At 47.9% G+C, this 21389-nt stretch overlaps 1 protein-coding gene across 1 annotated transcript in view; it reads right to left on the reverse strand.

The window, feature by feature from the left end:
- LOC309817722 (polyprenol dehydrogenase-like) overlaps nucleotides 1-21389 on the reverse strand; it is a 191386-nt gene that overhangs the window by 14374 nt on the left and 155623 nt on the right. The window contains exons 5-6 of the mRNA XM_082646991.1: nucleotides 19922-20129; nucleotides 7871-8078 (exon numbers count right to left, since the gene is read on the reverse strand). Coding sequence (XP_082503117.1) covers nucleotides 7871-8078; nucleotides 19922-20129 — 416 coding nt within the window. The remainder of the gene's footprint in view (nucleotides 1-7870; nucleotides 8079-19921; nucleotides 20130-21389) is intronic.

Raw genomic sequence — 21389 nt, forward strand, 5'->3', positions numbered from 1 at the left:
AAGTATTTTTCTCCTATGTTCCAATATCTTTCTCCTATGTTCCAATATCTTCTCCTATGTTCCAATATCTTTGGTTATAACCATACAATATTACTTTCTTGTATGTTCTTGAAGCAGAAAATACAAAGGAAAAAGTACTGGCAACATACATAACCGATACAAACCAACAGCCAGAATAAGGAACAGAGATGAATCCAAAACACAAAGGCTAAACACCCCCTAGAAACACGGGGAAGAGGCATTTCCCGGAAGCCAGCGTCCAGATGCCAAATAATCCCACGGACACCGTTCCACCACAAGGATACTGCGGAAAATGCAAATGCAAATTAAAACACAGCAAATGCCATTTCCTGCTCCAGGACTGAAGAGCTCGGCAGTGGACCCAAGCTGGCAAAGACTGAAAAGTCCAACACTTAACGCATATGATAAAGATGTAAACCCCTGGGAATTCTCAGTACCTGGACTGTGCACTGGGAAAACCAAATGGAATTCCCAGGAAACGTGAACATGTGAGAACCTTCTAGCCTTAAAATGTCACTGCCTGCGATATTCCCTAGAGAAAGTGAGATGTGGAGATCCATGGAGGACCCTTCACGGCAAAGCTGCGGTAACAGGAAAGAACCGGAAAGAACCCAAGTGTCCTTGACCCTGAGAATGGATCTGAACCATGATGTATGTGCAGGTGGACGACTTCACAGGGATGGTAAGCAATAACCTACTTCTACGTGCATCAACATGGGCAGATCGCCGACATTTAATACTAAGTGCTTTGGGGTAAACTGTGACCCCTCAAAAGACATGTTGAAGCCCTAGTCCCTGAACAGGACTGTATTTGGAAATGCGGTCTTTGCAGCCATGAAGGTTCTGAGATGTGGTCCTCCTGGATGAGGTGGCCCTACATCCAAGGGTCCTTCTAAGAGACAGAACAGGAGAGATCCAGACACAGAGGAGAAGCCACGTGAAGACAAGAGGCAGAGACGGGAGGGACGCGGCCACGAGCCCAGGGACGCCTGGAGCCCCCAGAAGCTGGAAGAGGCGGGAAGGACCCTCCCCTGGAGCCTCCGGAAGGAGCGCGGCCCTGGGACACCTTGACCTCAGACGTCTGGTCTCCAGGACTGGGGGAGGGTGGATGTCTGTGGTTTTAACCCACCTGATTTGTGGTCATTTATGACAACGACCCCAGGAAACAAATTTATGGTGCAAAGAAAGTACATCACAGACATTACTCTACTTATGTCAGGATGAAAAAATGCAAAATTAAATTTCAGAGACACACCCACGTAATGAGAAACAGGAGAATGGGTAACACCACAGCTGGGATAGGGGTTACGTCTTGGGGGAGGAAGGAATGTGCCTCTGGAGCAAAGCAGGGCGTGGCAGATGCTGTGATGACGTGTGCTCATTTATTATTGACTTTTAAATATTTTATTCTGATGTGTTCAGAGTCTGTAACATTTTTAATAAACCCTATTCAGAACCGAAACAAACATCAGCATTTCAGGAAATAATTAGGAATAAATGCAATAAATATATGGGCATTTATGGAGAATTAATAAGGCACCTCTGAAAAGCTCAAAGATTTTGATCACCAGTTCCCAAGTGTGGCTTTTCCAAGACCAACAAGCAATTCTGCGATTCCAGCAGGGTGTCCTACCATTCAACTCCATTCTGACACATCTACCTAGAGGTAGCCTCAGACCCCACAGGTGAAGGGCTCAGTCCCCCAGGACTACCCCTCCCTCTACCACAATTCCGACGCCAAGTGGTCACCTGTGCCTCGGACCAACCGGCTATAGATGGAAGGTTGCCATGACCCCTCCTGGGGTTCAGTTAATTTGCTAGAATGGCTCGCAGAAGTCAGGAGATATTTTACTCACTAGATCACTGGTTTATTATAATAGCAGATAACTCAGGAAAAGCCAGATGGGACAGATGCAGAGGGTGAGATCTGGGGCGGGGGCAGGGGACCCCCAAACCCTCTCCAGGTTCTCACTTTCCTGGTACCGCCACGTGTTCACGAACTAGGAAACTATCTGAACCCTGACCTTTGGGGGTTTTATGGAGGCTTCATGACACAGGCACCATTGATTAAATTATTGGCCATCGGTGATGGACTCAACCCCCAGCCCCTCTCCCCGTCCCCGAGAGGTCAGGGGGTGGGAATGAAAATTCCAACCCTTTAGCTGCTGATTGGTTTCCCTGGCAACCAGCTACCATCCTTGAGTGAGTTCCAAAGGGCACACCTCATGAACATAACAAGAGACACCTTTCAGGCTCTCAACACTTGGGAAACTCCAAGGGTTTTAGGAGCTCTGTGCCAGAAGTGGGAACAAGGACCAGGCACATATATTTCTTATTATAAAACACAGTATCGGGCTCCCCTGGTGGCGCAGTGGTTGAGAGTCCGCCTGCCGATGCAGGGGACAAGGGTTCGTGCCCCGGTCCGGCAAGATCCCACATGCCGCGGAGCGGCTGGGCCCGTGAGCCGTGGCCACTGAGCCTGCGCGTCCGGAGCCTGTGCTCCGCAATGGGAGAGGCCACAATAGTGAGAGGCCCGCGTAACGCAAAAAAATAAAATAAAAAAAATAAAACACAGTATCGCAAGCATCAAGAAAGACGTGGTCAAAACCAGAAATGACCTATATTCAGACAGAGAGCAGCTCTGTCTGAAATCCGGAATTAAATCAAAAATCCTCCCACCAAGGGGATCGATGTACACATACAGCTGGTTCAGTTTACTGTATAGTATAAACTAACCCAATCCTGGAAAGCAACTATACACCAATAAAAAAAAAATTCCCCCTCCCAAATTAAGTTTTCTTACGATGATTATATCGGTTGTGAAAAGAGGAACACCGCCAAAATGTACAAAACATGTGAGCAAATGATTGCACAGGAGAACCCCTCCTCCTACATGCTGCTTTTCTCGATTTGCAGAATCATCTAAAAGGTGGTCTGGAAAGATAATCGGTTCAGAGTCAGGAAAGGCAGGACAAGAGAGTGATAGTGTAGATAAGAGTAAATTCAGAACAGACGGAAGCAAGGGCAGGTTTCTAGGAAACCCCTTCAGTAAGCGTCACGGTTGGCGGTTTTAGTCATCGTCATGGTGTGTGGTCAGCAGAGAAGGATGGACCCTTGGACACAGGGCTCCTAGTTTGAACAGGAATGAGCACCTGGGGTCCTCCTACATCACCCCCTGAGGACATCACCTAGGCTAAGGATTCAGTTGTTGCCACAGGTAAAAATACTGGAGGGGAATTTCTAATCACGTCAGCCCAGAAACCATGAAAGTTCAACAACAGAACAATTTACAACAAGAAAAAAAAAATGTTAACCCCTTGACTCATTCTGGCAAAAAGTACTTTCTCTAAGACCGAAGGCACAAGAATTCATCGTGGAAGATGAAACAAGTGATTATGTCCCTAATATACAGAGAAGCTTTTTCTGCATCATCACCTCCCCTCCGCCACGCGCGCGCACACGCACGCACACACGCGCGCACACACACACACACACACACAGATAAGTGTCCCCACAGGACAAGAACCAACAATTCGCACAAGTTGTCACATGCACAAAAGGAAATTCGATTTTGAACGGAACCACAAAGGGGAACTGGGTGATTCAGGAGAGCTGGGTTTTGATGGCCTGCTGACGAAGATGTAATTACAGCTGGTGCTGGCTGCATGCTGGGGCCCGGCTGTAACTGTTAATTCATACTTGTCAGAATCTGAGTTCCACGGGTGGCCCCAAAAGGCTGCACTGAGGAGAGCCCAGTGGTGGAGAACTCAGGGCGACCACTGTCATTTACGGCTTCCACCCTCCCCTCCAGGGCTCTGGCGATCACTGTTTCTAATCTCTGCGACCCCGTGGTGAGGAAGAAATGAATGTGGTCCACCCGCCAAGACTGTGAAAGCCGGTCAGCACCTCCCACTGAAAGGTGATGGTCAGAGGAAAGAAAGACGTAATCCTAGTAAGGAGCCAGACACCGTCCTGTAAACACACCATCTCGCTGCTAACGGGGAAGAAAACGCAGGGTTAAACGGGACCACATACGGTCTGGGGGCAAAACACTAGAAAACTATCAGCAGAAATGTGCTGTGGGAATTTGGGTACCACATTGTACATGTGCACAGCCTCCAGATAGACAAACTCGCTTTTAAAAATTTATCCTAAAAGAATAATCGCTCCAAAGACCTAAACAGACATGTCTCCAAAGAAGACAGACAGATGGCCAACAGGCACATGAAAAGATGCTCAACATCACTAATTATTAGAGAAACGCAAATCAAAACTACAATGAGGTATCACCTCACACCAGTCAGAATGGCCATCATTAAAAAGTCTACCAACAATAAATGCTGGAGAGGGTGTGGAGAAGAGGGAACCCTCCCGCACTGCTGGTGGGAATGTAAATTGGTGCAGCCACTGTGGAGAACAGTTTGCAGGTTCCTTAACAAACTAAAAATAGAGCTACCATATGATCCAGCAATCCCAAATATCTGGAGAAAACTCTAATTCAAAAAGATCCATGCACCCCAATGTTCACTGCAGCACTACACCCAACAGCCAAGACATGGAAGCAACCTAAGTGTCCATCGACAGAGGAATGGATAACAAAGATGTGGTGTGTATATATAATGGAATATTACTCAGCCATGAAAAAGAATGAAATAATGCCATTGGCAGCAACATGGATGCAACTAGAGATTATCATACTAAGTGAAGTAAGTCAGACAAAGACACATACCATATGATATCATTTATATGTGGAATCTAATTTTTTTTAAATGATACAAATGAACTTATTTATGAAACAGACTCAGACATACAAAACAAACTCATGGTCACCAAGGTGGAAAGGGGGAGAGGGACAAATTAGGATTTGCGAATTAAGAGATACACACTCCTATATATAAAATAGATAATCAACAAGGACCTACTGTAGAGCACAGGGAACTATATTCACTACCTTGTAATAACCTATAATGGAAAAGAATCTGAAAAAGAATATCTCTCTCTCTATATATAAAATATATACATATAACTGAATCATTTTGCTGTACACCTGAAACTAACACAACGTTGTAAATCAACTACACGTCAATAAAAAGCAAAAAAAAAAAATACAAAAATAAAAAACAATGTATAAAGAAAAGCAAGAAATAACCACAGAAACACCAATGTGTCTGGGGGCACGGGGCCTCCTTGGGCAGGTAGGTGATTTCATCCCTGTGCTTCCAGTGGGGACAGTAAAATAACGACAACCATGGCCTCTATGGGCCTCACTGGGTTACTTGGGGATTAACTGTATATAAAGGAATTATTTTCAGCTTGTAGCTCATACAGAGGGCGACAGACTGGATGTTAATTTTTCTTATGATTATTGCACGTATCAGGGTAAAACCGATCACAACCTAACTGCACCAGAAAGGAAGTCTGATCAAGAAAGAGATACCCCAGACGGCAATGCAGGGGGAGAGGATTAAGAGGCCCAGACGACTAGGCATAAAGTGAGCTCCAAGAATATCGTGCACAACACCGGGAACAGAGATGATAGTTTCTAATAACTATAAATGGAGTCAAACGTTAAAAAGACAACCCAGAGACCCTTGCATACTAGATTGTCAGGGCTCACTCCACGTGGGCAAAATGGAGCAGGAGGGACACCGAAACAGAAACACGGGGAACCTTTAATCGGAGGGACTTGAGGGGCCTGGCGTTCATCATTTCTCACTTTGGCATCGTGTGAGCCATGGCCATGGCGGCAGGCACATGTCACCAAGCCTTCTGTGTGTCCCCAGCTCCTACCTCCTCGCCTCAACCCCTGTGGTCTGGTTCACGTGTACTGTGAGAGCCCGCCCTTCGCCCCGGCATCCGGCCATGGCTGTGCTGTGCCCTGGGTGTCCGATGCCCTGTGGAGAGGGGTCTGCTGAGGTCCAGCGGGACCCAGATGAGTCCTCCAAGTGGCCTTTGGTGGGACTGAGACTGACATGTCCACACGGCTGGATATAAAATAGAGAACCAACAAGGCCCTACTGTAGAGCACAGGGAACTCTACTCACTATCTTACAATAACCTATAATGTCATGGATGGATCGAGAGATTCTCATATGGAGTGAAGTAACTCAGACAGAGACAAATACCGTGTGGTATCACTTATATGTGCAATCCAAAAAAAGATGACAAATGCAGGGGACACGGGTTCGAGCCCTGGTCTGGGAAGATCCCACATGCCACGAAGCAACTAGGCCGGTGAGCCACAATTACTGAGCCTGCGCATCTGGAGTCTGTGCTCCGCAACAAGAGAGGCCACGATAGCGAGAGGCCCGCGCACCGCGATGAAGAGTGGCCCCCGCTCGCCAGAACTAGAGAAAGCCCTCGCACAGAAACGAAGACCCAACACAGCCAAGAATAAATTAATTAATTAAAAAAAATAATAGAGAAACATGGGTCTTAATGAGATTCTGCAACTTTTTTTTAGTTAGGAACAATTGCTTACCTAATCTAGGTATTTGCAATTAAACCATGAGTTGCACGTCAGACACCTATTCATTTCCTTCTGCATTAAAAGTTATCAGTAAATCGGGGATACTTAGAAGGTTTTAATAAGTCATCTTCCTTTATTTCAAAAGCTTGGACTTTGTAATGTACTTGTTATCATAAAATACCTGACAACTGGTCTGTCTCATTTGGATGCTGCAAGAATAAAATTAAGATAATATTCAAAAAAAAAGATGACACAAATGAACTTAATTACAAAATAGAAACAGACTGACAGGCTTAGAGAACAAACTTACGGTTATGGGGGGAAGGGTCAGAAGGAGGGATAGATTGGGAGTTTGCGGTTAGCAGATGCAAACTGTCACAGGTAGAATGGATAACCAACAAGGACCTGCCGGAGAGCACAGGGAACTCTACTCAATATTCTGTAACAACCGAAATGGGAACAGATCTGAGAGAGTGGATACATGTATATGCGTAACTGAATCGCTGTGCTGTACCCCTGAAGCTTACACCGCACGGTTCATCAACTGTACGCCAACAGGAAATAAAAAGAGAAGCAAAGCGCTGTCCAAGGAGACACCGCGCGCAGGGCGGCACAGACACAAGCAGGAAGCACACGCGATTAATCCTGAACTGGAGGGAGGCTGGAGGGGAAGACACACGGCTTTCACTTCTCGAGGCAGACGGGTGTGCTTCCAACGCCCTTCAAGAGTGTGCAAACCAGGGCTTCCCTGGTGGCGCAGTGGTTGAGAGTCCGCCTGCCGATGCAGGGGACACGGGTTCGTGCCCCGGTCCGGGAGGATCCCACATGTCGCGGAGCGGCTGGGCCCGTGAGCCATGGCCGCTGAGTCTGTGCGTCTGGAGCCTGTGCTCCGCAATGGGAGAGGCCACAACAGTGAGAGGCCCGCGTACCGCAAAAAAAAAAAAAAAAAAAAAGAGTGTGCAAACCAGGGCCAGGGAGAGCCCAGAAGGACAACCCCAGATGCCGCCTGCTCTTTCAAGACGTGACCCTCTGAGATCCATCAGCCCCGAGTCAGACACGCTCGCTAATGACCAGGGTCCTTGGGAGCAAATGCAAGCCCGCCACCGGCCTCTGACCGAAATCGCTTTTTCTCCTTTCCAGCAACAACAAGAACAAAAAAGTGCCGCGTGGATACACAGGGGAGGGTTCTGCCTCGGTGCTTATCTCGGCAATGGGACCACGGGCTCCCAGGCCACGAGGATTCTCATCGTCCTGAGGACCGCCCCCCCCCCACCCCGGGCACGAGTACAGAAAGCCCAGCCCCTTCGGGAAACCAAACTCTGCCCACGTGGGCTCGGAGCACACAAGCCACCGCGACACACCCGACCACCGCAGCCTTACCTTGAATAAGCACCACCCGAACAGCTTCTTAATGAGCCGTGTGCCCCAGAAGACGTGTCTATACAGGTCGGTGTCCACCACGCCGGGGTCGGCCACGTTGGCGGTCACGGCGCTGCCCGTGGCCTCCAGCAGCGCCTGCAGGCGGTAGGTGAACAACACGAGGGCCAGCTTGCTCTGGGCGTACGCCGCGTGCGCCGAGTAGCTGCTGCTGCAGAAGCAAAGCGGGAGAGGGTGTGAAACGCAGGCGTCTGGCCCCGATTTCCCCTCGCCCGACCAGGGAGGCAACCTCCAGCTACAGGCTGAGGGCAGCTACACACGCACCTGAGTTCAAGCGTCTTACGAGAATCGTTTCCATCTCTGAGAACTGACTGCGTTTTGCTCTCCTCCGAACGCTCAGCGCTCGGGAAACAGGCCCTGATGCGTGTCCCACTCGGACACAGCCTGTCCATCTTAGCTTCCTGTCGTTGCAGATCATGTTATGGGGGGCACAACGTGTTGACAACCCGGGATGCCTCTCTGGCAAAACACATCGTTTCTCATTCCTTAGGGCTTAGTCACTTTCTTCAGGCCCACAGCTCCTTTTCCTGAGTTTTATGGGATATGAATACAGCCCCACCTGAGTTCCTTCTTCCGGTGGGATGTGCCCCATATTCTATGTTACTTTCACTCTTTCAACCTCAGAGGTGTCTCCTAAGTTGGGAGAAAATCCATCCGTGGAATTCACCCTCGTGGGAGTTTCACACAAAGATGAAAAGAAGGAAATCAGAGTCGTCGCGTGAAACGCGGAGAAAACACGCTTTGGAATTCAACGGACAAAGGCTCTTCCTAAATAGGAATTAAAAATTGCAATAAATGGGGACTTCCCTGGTGGCGCGGTGGTTAAGAATCCACCTGCCAACGCAGGGGACACGGGTTTGAGCTCTGGTCCGGGAAGATCCCACATGTCGCGGAGCAACTAAGCCCGTGCACCACAACTACTGAGCCTGCAGGCCACAACTACTGAGCCTGCGCTCTAGAGCCTGTGAGCCACAACTACTGAGCCTGCATGCCACGACTACTGAAGCCCTAGAGCCTGTGCTTCTCAACAAGAGAAGCCACTGCAATGAGAAGCCCGTGCACCGCAACAAAAAGTAGCCCCTGCTCGCTGCAACTAGAGAAAGCCCGCGTGCAGCAACGAGGACCCAACGCAGCCAAAAAAAAAAAAAAAAAAAAAGATTGCAATAAACGAACTAACTTGACTAAATGATTCAGAAAAGCGAACTGAGAAAATGTGACCAAGGAAAGCACAGAAGGGGAAAAAAATAATAAAAGGAAAAGGGAAATATTAGAACGTAGAAAACAGGACAAGAAAGGGTATCAGAAATCGAGCCTCGTACGCTTAGTTGCCACGTGAGACTTTCTGAAAAACCTCAACTCTATAAATTGCACACATGGGCGCTTGTCTGTTCCTATGTGACAACCACATCAACCCCTTTTCGGACTGATTTCCGGCCTCCTGCTGTTTCCTGGGTAGCATCTTTCTTCCTCATCAGCACGTCCCCACCGTGTGCCCATCACACAGCCCCTCGTCACAACAGGCCACAGGCAAACTCGGAGGTTTGGCCTCGGGTCCATGCAGTTTAAGCTGAAAAGAAGCCCCGCGTCTTTTGTCTGAAAGATGACTCAGAACAAGTCAGCCAAGGGTGACACCGGACAAGCTGGCCGCAGGGCGTCGGCCAAAGGAATTCCAAACAGGTCTTCTGTTGGAGGGAGGAATTAAGACAAAAATATAGCGCACAGACGCCCTCCTCTGATCCACGACAACCTCCCAATTATCGTCGAGATACTTGTTTTGGGCAGTTTCCTCCTGTCTCTTCCCCCCAGAAGAGGAGAGAGCTCCAGGAAAGAGGGAGTTATTAAGTGGGGGGAGAGAAAGGCTGAACTTTCACCTTGGAATTGGGCCATGTCGACGTCACGTGCACGCGTCTGCTCCTGAATTACCAGGGCTGTTTGGGAGGGAACAGGAACCCCGAATTTAGAAAGAAGAGAAGGAACCATAAATGTGCACATTCCTCAAGGGTAAACTGGCAAGTGATGTAACTGTAGTTTCCTACGGTAGCATGGAGAAGAGAGAACGGAAATTCTCGAAATATACTATGTGGCTGGGAAAGTCAATACATTTCTCTACAGGAGGAAAAAAAAATCAAGAGTACAAGTCATTTCAGGAGAGGTTCCCTGGTGGATTTAAAGATAAATAAACATCCACAGTGGAACTGGAAAAGAATCAAAGCCGATACACAAGAGGACATGATTCCCCATGAAAGTTTAAAAATAAAGCCCGGAGGAACGGCAGGGACACTTGGTGTTTGAAACAATGAAGAGACTGTTGCAATTTTAACAGACAGAAGGCAGCTGAAAGGGAGAATCAATCCACAAACTTAAGCAGAGGTAGGAGAAATTCAGGAAATGTCTGCATGGCTTGATTCGAAACATGAGATTTTTAATACGTTGCTTTTGTAACGAATGGTGTCAAAAGGTAGAACGGAAACCATAAAAATATATCTTTGTTTTCCATAAATAATAATCTGTTGATGTAACTACTTCATAACGAATTTGAAAGTCGATCTGGAACAGAAGTAGAGGCAGTCTTGTGGTAGGCTTTTTGTCGGCGAGGAAACATTTTTCTCCTGTACTTCTGTGTTCCGTACCTGAGGCGTGCAACTTAAACCACCAAGTGTCAGATTAAAGAGAGAAGTTTTTACTTCTAACTTTACACGTATGGGGAACTTCATAGAAAAGAAGAGAAAACCCCAAAGAGTTGGGAAGTCCTCATTGCTCACAAGTTTCTGCTTTTAGTCAGATAAGGGAGGCTCCCGAAAGGCACCCTTCTGCATCTGTTGCTTCTCCAGAAGCTCAAAATAACCTGTATGTCAAAGTGGCATATTCTGAGTTGGCATACTCAGACCCCCACCACTTTCTCTACCTTACAGACAAGAGAAGGAAAGGTGAAAAATGATATTTTGAACACAACATATACAAACCTGTGTATTGAATCAAAGACTCGATAATCCTCAAAGGCGTTCTTGATTAAAAACTAGGAAAACATTACTTAGAGATGGGAAAGCCTATTCCTAAATTGAAGCAGCATGGCTTTCTGGTTGGGAAGAGGACACTGGATTTTTGGATCCCTGTTTCATGTAAGCAGTGTGTGACATTTACAAGATTGAGGACTGTACCTGGTCTCCACCTGGCATTGATCTGACAGCCGATCTACACCCACTGAAGAAGTTACACTGAGCCACCAGAGACCAGGTGCTAAGTGCACAGGGTCCGCTAGTGCCCCCGGGCTCAGCAACATGCCAGGAATGTAGCAGGTCATACGTTGCCGCTAAGCAAATGAGGTTTTCAAGTTCTCATCAAAGACCAAGTTACTATTGCCTATGACAATAAATGCACACCCACATATTTCTACCTTTTAAAAAATACACACATAAAATCTACATTTTAATAAAGTATTGTAGGGGGGGAAATCTTTTCCCTCTATCCTCTTAGGTTCTGTCCTGGGGCCTGCAGATCAAACTGTTAAAGGACAGTTTAACGAGAGAAAACAGTTTTAATTACGTACATACATATAGGAATCCCCAAAACGATGTGATTCAGGGAGGTGGCCAGATGATAGAGGCTTATCTACCATCTTAGGGTAAACAAAGGAAAAGGGGTTTGGGGTTCTGGGTGGAGGCGGCAGGTTATGGGAAGGGAAGAAGTGTGTGTATATAAAAGGACCGTCTTGTTATGCAAATAAGAGTCTCGGGGCGAAAAGAGTCATCTCCAGGAGTAGCTCTCTCCCTGGAATGGAGACATTACTACACATGGAAAATCCCTGGATAAATGTAAATTTCCTTTACAAAACAGCAAATTGATACTGTATTTTTTAGACAGTTGGGGGCGGTGGCGGAGGGAAGTAAAGAGCGTTTCCTGGGTCCGCTTGTTCTCAATTGCCTTTAGCTCAAAAGATGGCATGTATCAAAGAGGTACACTTGGGGCTAGCGTGTCCTGGTCCCCTTCAGTAGGACCAAAGGTATACCTTGGGAGAACTTTTTAAGGACAATATTAATTTTTCATTATTATAAAAGAAATATATATTGGTTGTAAAAAAATGACAAAGCTCAAAGAAGAATGGAAAATCAATTCCATAGTGATGTCAGTGTTCCCCTCCACCAAGAAATGGCCATTGATCACACTGCCTGAGTGAGTATATTTGTATAGACACAGATATGTATATGAACGTGTGTACATATGTGTGACCGCACATATATGTACATGAATGTGTGCAATCACACATGTATGAATGTGTGTATACGTATGTGTAATCACACATATGTATATGCACTCATATATACATATGTGTCTATATACTCATATATACATAGATGTATCTGTGTCTACATATATACTCATATATATACATGTCTATATATATACTCATATATATGTATATGTGTCTATATGTGTCTATATATATACTCATATATACATGTGTCTCTATATGTGTGTATACATATTCATATATACATATTTGTGTCTATATGTGTGTCTCTATATATATATATACACCCATTTACATATATGTGTGTGTGTATATATATATATATGTTTGTGTGCGTGTATTCCATCCTATCTTAAAGATGGCTTTCCTCACTGGCTTTCCACCATCTTTGACCTACACCGTATTAATCCTATGCTTTGATGTTTCAACTACTTCCACACGAGTGGTCAAGGTTACTTCTGCACACTGCTCTCTACTGCCCACAAGTAAACTACCGCCCACCTGTCTTAGAAAACCATTTCGCATTAAGTGTCTCACGAGGAGTCCGTTTCCTGAACTCCCTCAATCCCATGAGAAATCATGCCTATGACTATGGGATTTCTAAGACAATATCTTGAAAACCATTAATTCACTGAGCTTTCTTGTTGAAGGAAAACCCCAGGGAAACACACATGACCCTGAATGTGGATATGATTAAGGGTATCTGAGGTCTGTGTTTTCAGCGTGTTATAGAAAACATTATTCTCCTCTTGCCGTTGGAGATCAGAAAAAACCAACCGGCCTGGACAGCTTATTATAAGAAAGGAGCTCTTCATTGATTACCTTGATGGACACCGTGCCATATGTGTGTGTGCGTGTGTGTGTGTGTGTGTGTGATGGCTCAGTCCCACTCCAGTAAGACAACTGACTGTGTGATGCTCACTTCATATGAGTAAGTCCCATTTGCTTCCCTTGAAAGTTCAATTCTGAGACAGTAACCCATGAGCACATGGCAAACACGATTATGGAAACTCCACGTACTACCCATAACCTAGTTTCCAGTTGGCGCATTTTGGATGCTGGCCGAGCCTGGTAACGATCAGTCTGCAAGCAGGACCCGTAGCCAGCACGTCGGCAAGTCAATAATCCCTCAGCTCCAAACGGAAGTTCTCCCTTGACAAGACGAACAACTGCCTTGCATTCTGCCTTGGTGTCCTAGGTTTAACACGACGGAGGAAGATGGAAAGAGAGACCACCCACCAGGACCTCTGAAAGTATCGTCAGCTAAGAGGAGTCTGTCCTTCCACGAAGGGAAGTCGGCAGAGACAGACCGGGATGCGGCAGGGCCGCCTGTGAATTCCAGCCTCATCCAAACACCTGCTACAGTTGGTCACAGAAGCACGGCAAGGGTGCCAGCTGCCTGTAAGGGGTCCCAGGACACACACTGAACATGCTAAATGTTTAGTGAAAACCACATCAATGCAGGACAGCATATTTATAACATGACATCTCACCACAGACGTGCCACAACCAACGATATACGAGGATGTGAAGACAAACTTATGAATAAAAGAGTGAAAAACTGCCCCAAAGTTAAGTTTGGGAAACTCAAACCAAGACAGCTATGTTCACAAGACAGGGCCGTGCCCATAACGTGTCAATGATTACTGTGTCTCCAAAGCAAGGTCAGGCTGAAATAACGTGAGCCTTAAAAGGTTAAGGATGGGGCCTCCCTGGTGGCACAGTGGTTGGGAGTCCGCCTGCCGATGCAGGGGATGTGGGTTCGTGCCCCGGTCCGGGAGGATCCCACATGCCGCGGAGCAGCTGGGCCCGTAAGCCATGGCCGCTGAGCCTGCGCGTCCGGAGCCTGTGCTCCGCAATGGGAGAGGCCACAGCAGTGAGAGGACCGCGTACCGCAAAAAAAAAAAAAAAAAAAAAAAAGGTTAAGGATCTATCCATTGGAGAGGGACAAATGGTGTGTGCTGTGGGCTGAATTGTTTTCCCCCTCTTCCCATAACAGAAGAGGTTATGCTGTGGAGTCCTAACCCCCAGAACCTCAGGATACAACCTTCCTTGGAAATAGGGTCTTTACAGAGGTGATCAAGTCAAAATGAGGTTGTCTGGGTGGGCTGCAATCCAATATGACTCGTGCCATAAAGCAAACTCCAGAAGCTGGAGAGAAGCCTGGAAGAGACGGAGCCTGGGCGGGTTCCTCCCAGGGCCTCCACGAGGGACTCACCCTGCCTAGCCAGCCAACCTCGATCGTGGACTTCCAGTCTCCAGGACTGTGAGACAGTAACTTTCCGTTGTTCTAAGGAACCCAAATTTCTGGTCCTTTGTCATGGCCGCCCCAGGAAACTCATACAGTAACCACCGTTTTACAAAAGCAAAAGTTACTTGGGAACTGGCGGTCCAGTGGTTAGCACTTCGCACTTTCACTGCGTGGTCTGAGTATGATCCCTGGTCAGGGAGCTAAGATCCCGCAAGCCACACGGCGTGGTCAAGAAAAAAAAAAGAAGAAGTTACTTGGTACAAACCATAACAATGTGGACTTCACTGATTTACTCCACTGAAGAATAGAGAAGAGAGAAAGCCGAGAAAAATAAGGAGACTTTTCTACGTTCAGAGGAAGTAAGCCCGTAAGATGTGAGTTTCTTGCGGGGAGAGGAAGCCATGAGAAGAGTGTGCTTGTGAGGAACCCTATGAAAGTCCCCTCTGAGCTCTGGTCTGTAGCTGCACCTCTGTGGACAGAGCCACAAGACCCAGGGACACGCAACACTTGAACCCAAAGAAGCACCTTGGCTGGTGACACAGCACGTAGCCTAATCCTGCATCCCGAGGGTTCTGTTAACTTTGCCACTAAGAGCAAATCTTAATCTCTTGATCTCTTCCGAGGTCAAGAGTCAAGATGGGGGACTCGCTTTGGTTTGGGTCCAAGGAGAGGAGGTAGCAGGGTACCATTTTCCTAGCCGAGGGCAGCCCAGGAAACAGCTGCCTGCATTAAGAGGGGAGGGTCCAAGGACAAGCAGGACGAGCTGTCCCCGGGAGAGGTGCAGAGGGGTCTTCCCGTGCAGCCACCCTCAGGGCTGGCACGCAGCTGGGGCACCTCTGACGCGACCCCCGCAGAGGGTCCCTTGGGTCCCGAGGTGCCCAGGGGTGCAGGAGGCTGAGCACGGAGACAAGTCAGGGTGCAGGGTGGGTAGACGACCGACACCACGGCACATCACCTACAGAATGCCTTGCCCACATCTGTGCCCCTGACGGTTCATTTCACGTGTCCACGCTCAAGTGTTTGGTCCAGTGCCAGTCTAGATGGTGCCAGGAAGTTATTTTTCAGAGGAGATGAACCATGAAACCAGTAGCCTGCGTGTAAAGCAGGTGAACCTCGGCCATGTGGGTGGGCCTCGTCCTATCAGGTGAAAGCATTCAGGGGGAAAGAATGAGGTTCCCCCAAAAGAAGAAGGGATTTGGCCTCAAACACCGCAGCATAGAAATGCTACCTAAGTCACCTAGCCTTTAGGTTCAAGACTACGACCTAAGTCACCTAGTCTTTAGGTTCAAGACTACAAACGTCACCGCTTCCCTGAATCTCTGGCCTGCTGGTCAACCTTGTCAGCTCCTCCAAGCATGGGAGGTAGTTTCTGAAAACAAGTCCAACTCTAGTGGGGAGCGGGAAGGGGGAGGGGCAATATAGGGGGAGGGAAGTAAGAGATATAAACTATTATGTATAAAATAAGCTCCAAGGGGACTTCCCTGGCAGTCCAGTGGTTAAGACTCTGTGCTTCAGCTGCAGGGGGTGTGGGTTCAATTCCTGGTCAGAGAAGCAGGATCCCACAAGCCACACGGTGCAGCCCAAAAAAAAGAATTTAAAAAATAAAAAAATAAGCTACAAGGATATACTGTACAGCACAGAGAATATAGCCAATATTTTACAATAACTGTAAATGGAATAGAACCTTAAATTGTGACTCACTCTGTTGTACACCTGCAACTTATATAAATTATATAATATCTGTGGCAATTTTTAAAAAAAGATGCAACAGAGCTTTGTGCAGTTGATACCTTTAAAGAAAAGTCAGTCTCTCCCTCTCACATATACGTAAATTATAACTATACATATAATTATAATTGCATAATTACATAAATATTGCAGATATATTTTATATCATTTACATATTATATATAATTAACTATTATAGATATACAAGTATTAAATAAATTCAATATAATTTTTTTACTTAAATAGTATATAGCTTTTTCACCCTCTTCCCACTAAATATAACTTTTTTTTTTTCTTTTTTAACCAAGCTGTCCACTACATCACAAGTCTTGTTCACTGACTACAATTTTCCCAAGATTCCGCCCACCTCTTCCACTGGAATTTCTTCTGTAGGAGGAGGGACTGAGTGCAGCCGGGCAGAGGTGACAAGCCCTCTCGTGTGGAACAACCCACCTGGGTTTGGAACACTTCATGCTTTTACAAGTGATTTATGCTTGACAAGAACGCTCCTTACCCAAGCCAGCAAATCAATCTTGGCAATTAACCGTCATCACCAGCGGTGTCTACATCAGGTGCGAGCCAAGAATTCACTCTTTTTTTTTTTTTTACCCGGAAAGGCAGCATGTTTTTAACCCAAGTGGTTCTCAAATGTCAGCATGCATTAAGAGCCCCTCAGAGGGCGTGTTAAACTTCCCAATGCCTGGCCGCACACCCTGAGTTTGGCTTGTTTTGTTTTGAACACGGTTTTAACGTTTTAACAGTCTATTGTCAAGCCTTTAAAATAGAACAAGCGTGAGTTAGGCTCTTTTGGTTTTTTTAAAGGTAATTTTCTGTATGTTTATTATAGAATGAAAAGGCTGTATGTGGCGTGGTCTCAAGTGAAATATACACTATAAGGTATATATAAGATTTACCTGGAGGGGGCAGGTTGCTAGGAAATACCCTTTTATTGTCTTTTTAAACAATTTTGATGGCAGTAGAGTTGCTTTACAATGTTGTGTTAGTTTCTGCTGTACAGCAAAGTGAATCAGCTGTACGTATACCTATGTCCCCTCTTTTTTGGATGTCCTTCCCATTCAGGTCACCTCAGAGCAGTGAGGAGAGTTCCCTGTGCTATACGGCAGGTTCTCCTTAGTTATCTATTTTATACATAGTAAGATTTACAGTATTGTGGTAGTTTCAGGTGTACTACAAAGTGATTCAGTTATATATATGTGTATACATGTGTGTGTGTATACGTACATATATTTTGTCAGATTGTTTTCCCACCCTCAGAGTTTTGATTTCACAAGTGGTGGCTGTGTGGTCTGAGCATCTACCTGTATCATCCATCACTTCTCAGGTGATACAGATGCTGTTGCTCTGGGGACCCCACCTTGAAAACCACGGTCCTAAACGGTCTCATCCCCTTTGGATAACCATTTAGGGGAAAAAACGATAACAACGAGATGCCTTTGATGTGATTCGACATAGGAAATGTAAACAAATACAGGAGGGCAGTTATCACCGCTTCCTGACACACTCACTCCTGCGGGCCATGAGATTACTTCTCTGCAAATGTCAGAGTTTTGTGCGATGCCATAAAAAGCTTCATTTTAGAAAAAGGAAGCTACGGTGCACACATCTGCGTTCTCTCTTGCATATTTCTACACCCGTATTCAAAGGAGAAAACGACAAGAATATTCGTGAAAGAAGCGCCCCACCCCATACACGGGTCCCCTTGTCACGATGCTGGGTTTGTTTGTTTTTTTTGCGCAGTACACGGGCCTCTCACTGTTGTGGCCTCTCCCGTTGCGGAGCACAGGCTCCGGATGCGCAGGCTCAGCGGCCATGGCTCACGGGCCCAGCCGCTCCGCGGCATGTGGGATCTTCCCGGACCGGGGCACGAACCCGCGTCCCTTGCATCGGCAGGCGGACTCTCAACCACTGCGCCACCAGGGAAGCCCACGATGCTGTTTTTCACGAGCCAGCATCATGCCCCCATCAGATGCAGGAAACACTTGGCGATCCTATACCCTCTGCAGACCCTGAGCCTGGACCCATGCGGATGAGAGAACCACTCTGTCCAAAGACGCCCCTTTGAGGGACGACTGGACCCCAGGAGTTAAAACACAGGGTGTTGAGTCCAGGGGGAGAAGCAGCCGCATTGCTGTGTGAGTGCTTGAGGCGACATTAGACTCTCTAGAGGCTCAGGGGCCTTTTCGTTTTCTTCCTTGCTATGCACGCCCTGTGCGGAAAGCACCGGGTTGGCTCAAGGGCTACGCACGCCTACGTGCTGAGAAATAAACGGGGACAACTCAGAAACGGCAGCGAACGAAGTCAGCCCGTTAACTCCATCAGGACCCCAGAGCGCCCATGACACCCATCCTGGCCCGGCTCAGAGGCCACGGGGCTGGTCCTCCACGAGACCCACACACCCTGAAGGTCTCCTTCAGCCCCAGCACAGGTGACCCACAAACTGGGGGCTGAAAGCCACAGGACTTCATCCTCCCCCAGTCCTGGAGACCAGGCGTCTGAGACAAATAGCACAGGACAGCACTTATATGTGGAATCTAAAATATGACACACAGGCACTTATCTACCAAACAGAAACAGACTCACAGACACAGAGAACAGACCTGTGGTCGCCAATGGGGAGGCGGGGGGGGGGAGGGGAGGGGAGGGGAGGGGGAGGGGAGAGGAGGGGAGGGGGAGGGGAGGGGAGGGGAGGGGAGGGGGAGGGGAGGGGAGGGGAGGGGAGGGGAGGGGAGAGGAGGGGAGGGGGAGGGATGGACTGAGACTCTGGGATTAGCAGGTGCAAACTGTTACATTTAGGATGGATAAACAACAAGGTCCTACTGTAGAGCGCAGGGAACTCTACTCAACATCCTGGGATAAACCATCATGGAAGAGAATGCGGAAAAAAACGTATATATGTGTATAACGGAATCACTCTGCTGTACACCAGAAATGAACACAACATTGTGAGTCAACTATACTTCAATTAAATAAATTTTTTTAAATATATGCTTCTCAGTTTCCTCAAGTGTAAAATGACGATAATAATAGGATTTACCTCAAAGCATAAATATAAATAGACTGATATGGATGTGTGAGTGCCAGTTAGCAAACAATTATTAATACGGGCAGACCTCACTTTACTGCGCTTCACCGATACTGCATTTTTTTTACACACTGAAGGTCTGGGGCTGCCCCGCGTTGAGTAAGTCTCCTGACGCCGTTTTTCCAACATCATTTGCTCGCTCGGTGTCTCTGTGTCACATTTTGGTCATTCTCGCAGTATTTTAAACTTTTCCATTATTATTCTATTTGTTACAGTGATCTCTGATCAGGGATCTTGGATGTTACTACTGCAAAAAGATTATGACTACCTGTAGGCTCAGAGGATGGTTAGCCTTTTTTAGCAATGAGGTATTTTTTAATGAAGGTGTGTACACTGTTTCTATAGCCATGATGCTATTGCACACTTACTAGACTACAGTGTAGCGTAAGCATCACTTTCAGATGAACTCGGAGCAAAATATTCGTGTGACTCGCTTTACTGCAACATTTGCCCCACTGCTGTGGTCTGGAAGCGAACCCGCAGCATCTCCCAGGTCTGCCTGTGTTAGTCAACACAGCTTTCACCTCGAGACACGTTGATTCACAAACGTTTGGGGCTGTGAACCGCCATCACCTGGGACGAGCACCCTGCCCAGTGCGTCGTGGTGACGGGTCACCCTGACCGTCCTGGCAGCACTCGAGACCCCTGGCGACTGGCACCCACCTGCTCTGAAGGTCGTCCAAGTTCAGTTCCCCGACGTAGTGTGTGGCTGAGGACACGGTCACCACCCTCGCGCTGCAGCCGGGGGCACCCGACTCCCGCAGGGTGTCCAGGAGGAGGTTGGTCAGCAGGAAGTGCCCCAGGTAGTTCACACCAAAGTGCTCCTCAAAGCCGTCCTCGGTGGTCCCCTGCGGCACCATCATTACACCAGCTGCGGACACAGGAGGGTTCACGGACAGTGAGATGGGAGGAAATGGGATGAGGATGGCAGGAGATGGGAGGAGGCGGGATGGGATGAGGTGGGGGGAGGTGGGATGGGAAGAGATGGGATGGGATAAGGTGGGATGGAAAGAGATGGGATAGGACGAAGTGGGATGAGATGAAGTAGGATGGGATGAGATGGGATGGAATGAGGTGGGATGGGAGATGACATGGTTTGGATAACATGGGATGAGATGGGATGGAATGAGGTGGGATGGGAGATGAGATGGTTTGGATAACATGGGATGAGATGGGATGGGAGGAGATGAGATGGGATGGGAGGAGATGAGGTGGGATGAGGTGAGATGGGATGAGGATGGAAGGAGATGAGATGAGGCTGGATGGGATGGGGTGGGATGAGGTGGGACGGGGATGGGATGGGATGGGAGGAGATGAGGTGGGATGAGGTGAGATGGGATGAAGATGGAAGGAGATGAGATGAGGCTGGATGGGATGGGGTGGGATGAGGTGGGACGAGGATGGGGTGGGATGGGAAGAGGTAGGACAGGATGGTGGCGCTGCCCCCCAGGTGGATGGGGCACCTGCCCAGTGCCAGTAGGGTGGCTCTGGTCCTGGCTGCTGCCCCACCTTCCTGCCTCAGTTTCCTGCTCTGTACACGGTGGGGAAGATGCCAAAAGACCAACAAGACCCCTTCCTGCTCTCAAACTCTGCCCTTCAACGGCCCGAGCTTGTAAATGATGAGAAAACAGCAGGACCCCCCAGAAAGTGAGACAGTCCTGAGTCACCCAACAGTGTCCCCCGGGCAGATCACTGTTCTGGATGGGAACAGCCATCTGCAGATGCCAGGGGCCTGGTCTGAGGCGGGGGCAGCACGGCTGGGACACCAGGGGGTGACGCTATCCTATGGTCCACAGGCAGGTGGACAGAGCACTGATCCCCAAACTCACGTTGCCACGGCAGCCCCTCACTCAGGTGAACCCCACGAGTGAATTCATCCCTCAGGCGCCCTTTGGGGAACTGCAGGCCCCAGCAGCCAGCCCCTCGGCCATTGGTCCATAAACACATTTGTGAAGCATATCCTGGGGCTCCGTTCGTTCTACCCATCAGTTTGGGACACCCAAGCCTGCCCTCCGGTGGGGGGCAAAGGTCACCTAAATCCCTGTCCCTAAGTCCCTCCTACAGAGGCCAGGACACGGGTGATGGGCAGAACACATGCCCGGCCCATATGGTTCCATCTCCTAGAGCGGCC

This window comes from Grampus griseus (genome assembly GCF_964374135.1).
Source record: "Grampus griseus genome assembly, chromosome: Y".
NCBI classification, from domain to species: domain Eukaryota; kingdom Metazoa; phylum Chordata; class Mammalia; order Artiodactyla; family Delphinidae; genus Grampus; species Grampus griseus.